General features: G+C 40.3%; 1 protein-coding gene across 4 annotated transcripts in view; it reads left to right on the top strand.

The window, feature by feature from the left end:
- Positions 1-12,102, top strand: part of Rab32 (RAS oncogene family member Rab32) — a 333,760-nt gene that overhangs the window by 291,768 nt on the left and 29,890 nt on the right. The window contains exon 1 of one of the 4 annotated variants that reach the window (XM_067154721.2): positions 5,706-5,735. The exons of the other annotated variants lie outside the window; for them this stretch is intronic. Coding sequence (XP_067010822.2) covers positions 5,706-5,735 — 30 coding nt within the window. Of the gene's footprint in view, positions 1-5,705; positions 5,736-12,102 lie in introns of those variants that run through there. 4 annotated transcript variants of the gene reach the window in all.

Here is a 12,102-nt window from a genome sequence, read left to right as displayed (position 1 = left end):
CAGGTGGTAAAGTAAATCAGAAACTAACTTCGAAAGGGAATCGCAATCCAAGAAGGGGAAATTAAAACTGAGATTTTCCGATGGTATTGTTACTTTATCTGAAAGTGCAGATCTGGAGAGAAGTTCAATGGTATGGAAAAGTAAAGATTTAAAAAATTCCAACAAAAAAGTAACGAGATACTTTCACCTTTCGGTCCCTGCGAACAGTTTTAATTTTCACAAATTCAAATTAAGAAGCCAGCTTCCAGATTAACATTAAAAAAGTATTGTGAGAATTTTAAGACAAATGACAGGAGATTTCCGATAAATTGTCATCCTTTTACCCAAAATTATTTGGTTGGTGCGTTGGTTACTCAGCCCGAAGGCTGGTTTGATCCTCATCTGCTCCATCAGCGAACACAGAATTGTCTAGGCATCACTAAAGAGGCGTACAAGAGAAATGAGTGAGGGACAGTCAGAAGTTGTCTATACCGGTACATATCAATCTGCAAAGCCCATTGAATAGCACGCACCATTGAACTCTGTGAACGACATTTTCACTCCAGCCAACAGAAGTCGTAGGCAACAGTGGGATGGGAAATGTCTAGGAGTGTGAAGATGACCGAGGCGTTCGAACCCACTATCTCCCGAATGCGAGCTGACAGCACCAGAAGACATTGTGGACAGCAAACACTTGATCTTGCCAGCGAAGGTATAACCCTATTTTTTTTTTTTTTCAAACTGTACGTTCACATTGAGTGTTCTTGCCATTTGTTTAGTTCTAATAAAACAGCCCATATCCCTCTAATATTCTCTTCTCTCTCCATTTGAGAGAGAGTTTTTAACAATAGATCCTGGCTGAGAACAAAAGAGTCACAACTGAAGAAAAAACTTTCAGAGATTTGACCTCTACGGCACCAGAAACTGTTACAATACAAAATCTAATGTATTCATGCCAAGAAGCACTTCTAACGGTTTTCAATGTGATGATGATGGATGATGATGGTCTAAAGGGGTCGAAAATTCAGGTCAAAGGCTCCTCATAATGGTACTTATCGCTAGTGAAGTAGAACGATACTATTTGTCATGTTGCGGAACTAATGAAAAATAGCGTAGACTCACTGTGTTCCACACATTGTGGTACTACTCACGAAGTATTGTACTTCGCACAGGTAACGCAGACCTATGGTGTTTGTCACATAATGGCGCCACTCATAGCCAACGCAGATCAATGGCGTTCCTCACCTACGTGTACTAATCACGGGTACTGAAAAACCTATACAGACTAACCTTCTGTTGCTACTAACCACAAACCTATTGTATACGTAACACAGTGGTACTAATCAAAAGTCATTTCATGGTTGTAATATAATCATCCCTTTGTCGCCCCTTTTAGTCGCCTCTTACGACAGGAAGGGGATATCTTGGGTGTATTCTTCGTCTGCGTCCCCTACTCCTAGGGGTGTTCAGTCTTCTGACAGTCTCTTCGCTTAATTCGAAAGTGTTACATTTAGAGTTGTTGCTCTTTGCCAGATCATAATAAATGATGTAAGAACTATGAACACGCCAATTTTCATAATTGTATAACAAGTGTATTTTTGAGTCAACGATGTAAGCTGCTGAAACTTTAAACTCTTCTCCAAAATAATGAATATTGCATTCTGACCCTTTCATTCTCGGCCATCTTAGTACTAGAACACGAGGTAGCTGACGCAATTCACTTTCCGATATAGACTATTTTCATGGACTGGGTCATTTCATCCAGCACCTGTTTGAAGAGAAACAACGCGCCTGCCATCTGCCGTCCTGTTTCTTCCGTTTGAAAACGCATTCGTGGGCTGAATAATGAATGTACTTGGATCGAACACCACTTGAGACAGCAAGTCACGTGCGAGGGGGAGCTGGGTTCGATCTGAATCATCTCATAGCGTCTCCTAGCTGCAGCAGACAGTGTCGAGTGAAATGCTTGGCATTGACCTAAATCAGGCTGGAGCCGCCTTGTGCACCAGACGTATTAAGAAAGTTGTCTCTATTTCCCGCGCACAACAGCCACAACCGCTACAAAGAACACAAGTACCGGTATCTCTTGATTTGTAAGGAAGTCTTGACGGCTCTGGAAACACGAGAATTGACAATCGATTTGGAGAAACGTTGGCATGGTTACTGGGATGTCCATTCTGAAGATTTAGGAGGCCGTGGCTGACCGTGCTTACGTTGCCTAGCGTTTCAGAAACCAAAGCTGCTGATTGCCAGAGGTGTAATTAGTTGACGGAAAAATTGACACGTAATAAAAATGACAAATTTCGAAAGGGCAACGGAACAGATTGTGTTGAAGAAAGTAGCAGAACAGGTTTACAAATTTCCTTTCAAAAGTTATGTTGAACATCCAAGATGTTACGGCACAACTAAACACCAAATATGAAAGGATAAACCGTGTTAATAAATTTAAATACCTTGGAGAATGGATCCAACAGAATACGCTTGACAAAGAGGCCATAGTAGCAAAAATCAAGAAAATGGAAGTCTTTTTCCAAACCACCCGCAACATAAGCAACAAAGTGCTTTTCTCTGAACACAAAATTGTCACTACATCATTGTCATCAAACCAGTATCGCTGTATGCATCTGAATGTCTTATCCTGTCCGAGAAATGTTTGCTTGCGGATTTAGAGAGGAATGAAAGATTCTACACACCATACTTGGTCCAAACTACAAAAAATGGCATCTACATTAGAGAATTCAGACAAGTATACTCTAAGATAGAGAAGATAACGGACACAATGCGTAAAGGCAGAGTTCGCTTCTACAGGCATATACGTAGGATGATCGACTCTCAATCGACGAAACGTATCTTCAGTATGTTTGACTCAAAACCAATGCTATGGTACGTTAATGTCCAAGATCTGAAAGAATTGGACATACAAGCAGAAGATGCACAAAACCGAAATCTTTTCAGGGCAGCCATCAAGACTTTCGGGACTTTCCGGGATGAAAAACGGGCAAATGGTATGAAATAGACAGAAGAACGCCGTGCTAAACACAGTGAGCTAAGGAAGACGATGTGGATCAAGCGAAAAGTGAACAAACGCCAGAATGTGAAGTGAGCCTTATCGTGGTCCCTAGTTGGCCGATTAGCGAAGTTGAATAAATACTAATTATCATCCACAATGGAAATGAAACTAGGGCATCAAAAGGGAGGATGAGAAGGATGCGCAGTGCTCCGAACGGAGTGCCTTTTACAGATAGTAAATGCTCAAAAAGATGGCAGACTCAGAAACGATTTCCTTCGATAAATCTTTGGCGCAAAAATTCGCTAAAGGACCAACACACTTCCTGGTTGAGATCGAACTAGGTACTCTTAACACCATCGAAAATATTAAGACGTCGGTAAGGAAAAGGACTGATCGTCTATGGACACGTTAAAAGCAGGAATCAAGAGGTTCGCAAACACTACACTACTACTGCAAGAAAACACAGCTTAGCACAAGTTTGGGTGTCAAGGAGGAAGAGATACAGGACAGAACAACGTTTAGGAAAAGGTTCCGGGAGTAAGGGATTAACCCTAAAAGCCACTAGCAAAGACGCGGATTATCTCGGCAGAAGAACGAGGAAGGAGAAGCCCAAGGATCTTTGAGACGAGAACGGCGGTAGTCTGTGAATACTTTGCAGGTAAATTGCGTAAATATGACCCACAGATGGCCGTATTGATGAATGAATTAATAATTTATAACAGGCCCGGTGACAGGATTCTTGGGTCCCTGTGCAACTGAGGGGTCCGGGGCCCTAAATCCTGGTTCGCCATCCCCGTCAATTTAGACCAGAACTGCGAACTTGCAGGGGTCTGTTCCATGATCTAGGTTTTACTTTTCAATTTCTTCGCAAAGTGAAAAGTCCTCGCGAATGAGTGATCCGATCAACTTTACTCCATGGGCAAACTGTATAATACTCTTTGATTGTAATGCTTTATTTTTCGCGGCGAACTTGACAGTATCATTTTAGTACCGGTAGTCTTAGTTTTAATCATAGTAGAGGATGATTACAAGAAGCTGGCCGTGTTACAGATTGTCGAGGAGAAACGTGACATTCTTTCCGGCAACTTTAAAAATAACCTCTCAAGTGATAAACATCAATATTAACGAGTACCGTCAACACATCCACTCACAGAAGGAAATTCACCCCTCATTAGAAATTCCGTCGCTATATTATGTGGATTATCAGGCCAACGTACTGTTAGGAATGATTTCATTTACTATAACATATAAGACTTTAGTAACAGTTCTGCAAATAATTGATGTTGATGTCCCATGCATTGCTGCTACACCGTGCAGCTGGGCACCATTGTCTGTCCAATGAAAGCAAATAGGAATTTGTTCTTTTTCGGAAAAGGATTGACCTCTTTGTGTTGCTTGTTTCAATAAATGGCCGATCATTTCAAGACTATAGCCAGCCTGTGTTGAAGTAATAAAAAAACACTCGCGAAATTCCGTTGAAGTGAGGTTACGAGAATTAATCCTGTCTTTGTACGTTCTCTTATTGTATTCATCACTGTCCTCACTTGATAACAAAAGCTCTCGTCGTAACGTGTTTATAATACTGAACCACATTCTACGCCGAGAAACCACTGTGCATACTTCTTAATTAACAGATGAAAAGGGAATCATTTCTTTCCAAGGTTTATGAAAACTGTTCACTTCATTTCTTTGCACTTTGCATTTCTGTACCAATGGAGGAACATAACAGGCTTGAAAAGTGAAAAGGTTTCTAACTTTTCACTTTACAAATTAAATCTGAAAAGTGATGGTGGAACAAAATCTGAACTGAAAAGTGCAAAGTGAAAAAGTTGCGAAGTTCATTCGTGGAACAGGCCCCAGGACTTATTTGATCATCAGCCCCTGGCGGCGGAGTTTGCATCAAAAATGGGTATAATAATGGTGTAAAATTTTTATGGGTGCAAACATGGTGCGTTTGTGATGCTAGTTTGATACAAAAGCAATATCAGTTATCACGAATGAAAAGTGGACCAAAACTGCACCATTAATACACCACTTACTTTTTCTCAGGCGTCGGTGAATTGAATTTGGTATGTATTCTCATTCCACCATCAAGGGCAAGCGAAGGTGGCGTAGGAAACGATTATTTCAGTTCGGCTTAATAGTGAACATATTCATATAAAGCAAGAATAAAAGTTGTATAAGCTTATGGAGAATTTACAGGCTGAAAGGAAAGAAAATGTTATTAATTTTCCCCTTAAGGAAATCAAATCACCATAATTGTCTGTCAATAAAATGCATGACTCGGTGTTACCTAGCAACCGTGCAGGCTGTGATGTGAAGTAATGGATGGCCATGGCATACAGGTGCGCGGCTTGTACAGCTCTCAAGGTACTGTTGCTAGGTAACATCGCGTCTCAGATTTCGTTACACAAATTTTCGAATAACCCCCACCTCTGACATAGTCGAAAATTCCCTTTAAGACAGCGCACAAACAAAATCGTACATTGCATATACAAATTAGTGAATGCCCTGTGCTGCTCTAATGTGGTCGAACGCGTGGAGAATGAAGTGTAAACCACGGAGGGTTCATTTTGCGGTTCCCTGTCCGGTGACACTTAATCTAGGCGGTGTGTAACTGTACACCTTGCTGATAGTGTTCGGCCAAGGCTGCTTATGTAATCAGAACTGCAGCGTACTTCTCCAAGGAACTCCCAGTTTCTGCCAACACCGCACCATGGCCAGTCGCCGCGTTCCCGCTACCGAGGTGAGTAATCCGCTCTCTCCCATTATCTGTGATGTCGTTTTCTTTAGGCTGTAATTACGCGCTACATCTTATCGTGATACCCATTTCTCCCAGGGTCTTGAGGCGCTGTTCACAATGTTATTGTTTATCATGATGGGTGCACCATCGTAGTCCAGCTTCCCACTGCTAGATACTTACATAATTGCTATTACGTAACGAGATGAACCATTTTAGGCTTAGATTGGACGTTTTCAAACGTACTTCAAGATATTGTTAGAACTGGGCTGAATAGCTCAGACGGTCGAGCGCTAGCCTTCTTAGCTCAAGTGCGTGGATTCGATCTCGTGTCGGTAGATTTTACTGGCACGAAGAAAAAGCGCATGCGTAATGAAATTCAGATACCACGTAAAAGTAGTTAGTGGATCGTAAAACCAAAATTAATAATAATAATAATCGGATTGGAGCCTGTTATGTACAGGTTGACAATATCTCCATCAGAGATAACCACTCTCCTCAGGCAGCTACACGAAGGTGCCCAATTTGCCTCTCCTTGTACCATCCCTGCCTTCTGCGAACATGGGCAACATTCTTGGAACATCTGGAAATTCTCACCCGACGCCGTCAGATTGGCAGTTTAACATCTTCTGTGAATGTTTTGAGACAGGTATCAATGGGACATCTTCCATGATTCACTGTCCTGAGCATCCTGTTGCATTGTTTATAGCTTCTGCCTTACCTGTTCAATCTGTTTTCCCCTCCATTCTCTGTTGAGGACAATTTCTACGTAATATGTGACCCAAGCAGGACATTTCTCCCCTTATCATTTTCATCAGGTCTCTCTTCTTAGCGCCTCATTTCTCACTTTCTGTCCACTTCACGCGTTTTTTTACCCCATTCTTCTTCAAATCATGTTTAAAAACTTGGCAATATTTCGTATCTTTCTCTTATGTCCATGTTTCAGTAGCAGCGGGGGATTATATAAATCAAAACTGAAAGAAAGCTTCAAAATGATAAAGATTTTGATTCTTTCTGAGCTGATTTCGACAGAAGTAAAGGTTGAGTCTAACAACTGAAGTGCGGGAATAATAGTTCGAGATTTTGATGTAATACTATACATAAAAACTTTCACTAAAGGAACAATATTAAACATGTATTACAATGAAATAGAAGTGCGGTCTGATTATATAATTAAAAATAATTTAGTATTTGACTACACACTAACAAATGAACACGCTAAAGAGACTGCCAGACTGAGGAACGCTTGGCAAGCGGGTGAAGCATACCTGTTTCTATGACCTTGGCAAATAATATACCCCTACTACCCTTTCTCACAGCACATACAAAGTCTCCACTATTTGCTGTGACGCTGTACAAATAGGTTAGCCAGGACGAACGATATTCTGCGCCTATTTCCGCTAATAATTTTGTTAATTAAAGAAAATAAAAGAAAGAATTAACTAATTGCTTTTTTATATAATTCCTAGTTTTAGCTGGCTAAAATGGAATAAAAATCCCCCCCCACCTAATCGCTACTGTATGACACAAAACCCACACAATACACTTTGTGAACCTGTTTCTTACATTACTAGACGTCTAAAGCCCTCTCACCATTCAGCTTTTCTCATATATATTCTGCTTCTTACTTTTGTACAGCTCCCATTCCATGTTAAAAATACGCTCTAAAATAACTTCCAAATGTTGACCTTCATTCTGAACTCAGTTCTCCAGCTTCCATACTCACCTGATATTGCACCATTCTATTTCTTTCCCGTTCCCCGCTTGAAAGCAAAGCTACGTGGACGTACAAGATTTTTAATGTCAATAGCTTTCAGCAGTGTTCCGTACAGCTATAGGAACGTTGGCAGATGTGTAGCAAGCAAGGGGGCGACTGTTTAGACGGAAGTGTACATCATGTTGCGTGGAGCCTACACACTAGGAGACGGTCTACGAACTTACCTATTGTCGTAGTAAACAGTCGAAACCGGATATAGCTACTGCGAAGGGACCGTGAATAGTCGTTATTAGCGATAGTCGCACAAACCGGGATTTTTTTTATTTCTAAAAATGTATGTTTTTAAGCTGCGCACTTCCATGGTTTATTAATAGAATAAAGTTAAAACTTAGAAAAGAATATAAGTAAAATAATTACTCTGTTTGCAATAAAATATTTGTGGAGTGGGGCTGAGAGGAATTTTTCTTCACCACATACAGCAATAATATCGGCAAAATACAAAATAACTGAAGAAAGAAGTAGCAACATTGTAAATTGCTCAATGATGACGCAGACGGACTCCGATAATAAATGAGCATGTTCTCTTCGTCCTTGCACATAATTCCTTCGCGACGTTTTCCCCAATTTTGACATTGTTGTTTATAACAAGTCGTGGAGACTTTATGGCTAAAGCACAATTGCACTATGAAACTTCCCAGCAGCACCTTAGATCATAACTAGGGCCCGGATGTTTATGCTCTAATAGGTTAGAATGCAAAGTTACTGAAGCGAGTAACAAGTGGAGTCTACCTGCACGACGGAAATGTTATGAGGTTTGCATAAACAGTAGCGGTTCGTCCCATTATAACCCCTAATGTTTATGCAAACCTCATAACACTACCGTCGTGCAGGTGGATTCTACTTGTTACTCGCTTCAGTAAGTTTGCGTTCTAACCTATTACTGCATAAACATCCGGGCCCTAATCATAACGGATGTTTATTGTCAGGCCTTGAGACTTAAGATTGGCACACGCGCCGTAGCCACGCTTACCCTCCGCACCCCCCACCCCGCACGTACGGAACTTCTCTTCAGGCGACCACAGTACATTCCCGTTCATGTACACACAGATTTACGTTTTTTTGTAAACTGCGTCAGAGGCAAGACATTCATTTCAGGCGGTAACTCATTCCAAAGACGTGCGGAGTGGTCGTAGTAACCAGTGGTAGCAGGTGGTACGGGAAAATGGAGGGACAAGATTAACACCTCTGTGGACAGAGCGAAAGGTGAGGAAATGGTTCAAGGTTAATGGAGTCGGCGAGGTAATTTCGAAAGATTCTCTTCTTGTGACAGTGGTTTCTATTCGGGAGAAATTAGCCGAATTACGTGACTTTCTTTCAATATTAAACATTTTTCCCTTTCTTTTAGGATATAGTCGAACCTCCATTACCTGAACTTTCAGTATCTTGAAGGAACTTCCAATTTCCCGGTCATTTGTCCTATTCTTCAGGTGTATTAAGTGATTATTAAAAATGTGGTTACACCAATTTCTCGAAGCAAACGTTTCCTCCCTTGAATTTTGTACAGCATTGGACTGTGCAATACAATATTTGTAATTTTTGGGGAATAGTTAACAAGTAAAAAAAGGTTTACAGTGATACTGGGAGCTAATATGACGAGAACCGAAAAACCAACTTTAGTGATCGGAAAATCGGCGAAGACTCGTTTTTCAGTGTGAATTTATTACCGGTCACGTATGAAAGCAGAATCTTCGCTGCGTCGTTTCGAACCTACATAGTCAGTGTTTCACACAGCACAAATATTGTTGAAAAGTATGTGGAAGAAAAGGTTAACACTAAAAAGCAGAAGACTAACGATTTTTGCTTAAGTGTTAACGGAGGTATCTTTCTCTTTTCACTACTGTATGTACTCTAGTCTATCGTCTAAAAAGTTACTTTAATAAGGGTCATAATTACAGGGATGTCGTAAAATACGAGTTAACTGTAAATTTATACTGTGTTCAATATACCGTAAACCCGTAGATACATATGATTCAATTACGCCCTATATATGCTTTTAAAAAAAAACAGTATTCTCTATATCGGAATTTCGATAAGTCGAAATAAAATTTAGCTCCCCGGTGATTCGATATATCGAGGTTCCACTGTATCTTCAAAGCAACCATTTAACATAGACTGATTTGAAATCTACAATCGACTGAAAACAAGTTTGAAAATAAGCTTTACATTGTCAGCAATCTCCAAACAAAAAATCAGCGTTGGACGTTATATTTTGCCGTTATATCCAGTACGACGTTATAAGCGATGTCGTAATAAACACTTTCGACTGTAATAACGTTTCCTTCGTTTCAAACATTGTTCGCCTTGAAGCAACGGCCGCTATGAGCATTCGTGCTCGCGAGCAGGTTTGTACTCTCATGACGGAATAAATTACTAAAGTAAGGAAAAATGGACGTGATATCACGGAGCGACCTAGTGGGAGAGTAGTCCACAGCTGAGTGCGAAGATAAGAGAAGCGGACTCTACAGGTCGAGTATCGCCAATTGTCAGTGAAGTGGCATTTTTTAGTAGCCTGGATTCTTTGAGTGTTACTCATCTCGCTTGAGTGAAATGTACTTGCAAGTAGCACATTGCATCATTGCTATGTAGATAATTGACTTGAGGAGCTTGAAGCACTTTATCAAATCTTGAACAAAATACAGGTAGATTGTACTTAGTTTTAACTAAGAAATGATTGTGAATCCTTGGACATGTGAAAACAGAACAGATATCTCCGCGACGTACACTGCTTCCCGTTGTTACCATGGTGTCGCAAAACTGCCCACGTTAATTCTAAATAGACCCCCAAACCAAAAATATATTCATGTTAAAAAGTCATCAATTTCACATGCAGATTGGATCAGTACATTGTAGAGAAACTTATTTTTTAAAATACCACTTTTCCCTTTGCAAAAATCAGATGACAACCAGGCATAAGACATATTTACTGAATAATACCTAAATGGATAAATTTTGTTTGTTTATATTCTGATTTTCACAAACAATATCCAAATTCAGGCTCTTAATAGAGGATTTTCGTGTCCACCTTTTCCCGTTATTGTCCTCTCTCTTTTACCTATTCGGACCGCACACCCTACCTTAGCCACACAAGTTCGATTTACAGATTTCCTGCAGGACCGGTATCTTGAAGTGTCCTCACACTTTTTTTCCCCCTCGTAGTACTCCTTATTTTCTTCCTGATTTGGTATCCAGTGGAACAAAATCGCTCTTTTAGCCACTCCTTTATCATTATTAAACCACTATAATCACATCGCACAGATTACAAGGTCTGGCAATAGCGTGGAGAACGTTGCTTGAAACCTCTTCCAGTCCGTTGGGTTAAGCGATGTTGAATTATTCAGATTATTCACTTTCTACAGATTGTCGGGCATATTTTTGTAGGACTTTCCTATTGGCGCTTTTCCACCCATTGTATTCTGAGTGTGGCCCATTGATTTGCATTCTCTCCATGCCCCGACAATTTATTACGCTAACCTTAACATATTCTGTTCAGATTAGTCGTTTCCTTCAAGGTTACACACACTGCGTTTAATATAGTCATGTCTCTACGCTTTGAATATTAACCTGATGCTTAAGACTTTCATTATCGGACAGGCAAAGTAGTGAATGATCAGCGTTTGCTCATGTTTAATGCTGGTCTGTTGGAGTGTTACCGGGAAAATAACTGGAGTATGTGGAATTTCATTTAACTCCGTGATCGGGACCTTGGTAGCTAATTTTGCCATTCGCGGTAAAGTGTGAAGTCCTAAATACAGTCAAATCATAAATGTCTCTCGGCCATGGTCATCTATCAGCGGCTGCTAATTTCAGATGGCAACCGGCAGTGTTGCCAACTTAGCGGATTTTCCGCTAAATTTGGCGGAATTACAAGTCTGTCGGCGGAGAAATATAATTTAGCGGACAGCGGATTTTTTGGCGGAATTCTAGATTTATTATAGCGGAATTTAGTGTTTTATCCATTTTACGTTTTTTAAAAAATTTGTACTCCAGTCTGTCTCCAAGCCATTCCGTATTTCTTATCAGAAACTAGCAGTCACATGAGGAAAGCATGTTACTTGCATTTGATGTTATGAGATCGTGGTATCATAAATTTGTAATGCGTGGGGAAAGGGTACTTTTCTCTTAGTTGACAAATGCCGACAGATAACGAAACTGTGAGAGAGTAGCATTTATATTTATGCTATGAAGGAAGACCGTTTAATGAAATGGCCTGTTTTATGTGGCACCCTTGAGGTAGGGGATTCACCTAGTTTGCACCCGGCCCTAAAACGCCTACAAGTTTTAGCTCGCCGGCTCGCAGGCAGGGGGTTAATCCCAGTGAAACTCACAGATCAGGTGAGTGTGGACATAATAATAATAATTATTATTATTATTATTATTATTATTATTATTATTATTATTATTTATAATTTTTATTGCTCATTATTTGAGCTCTGATTTCTTCGCGGATTTTTAGTAGTATTTAGCGGATCTTTAAAATATAAGTTGGCAACAGTGGCAACCAGCCATAAGACACAGCCTGCACGGTTGCTATGGTTACACTTCCGTCACACATTTTGCTGCGTCGTGTTACACAAATTTTCGGATGACATGCCCCCC

Source organism: Anabrus simplex, chromosome 10, assembly GCF_040414725.1.
Source record: "Anabrus simplex isolate iqAnaSimp1 chromosome 10, ASM4041472v1, whole genome shotgun sequence".
In the NCBI taxonomy this organism is placed as follows: Eukaryota; Metazoa; Arthropoda; class Insecta; order Orthoptera; family Tettigoniidae; genus Anabrus; species Anabrus simplex.
This window is presented reverse-complemented; position numbering and strand designations above follow the sequence as displayed.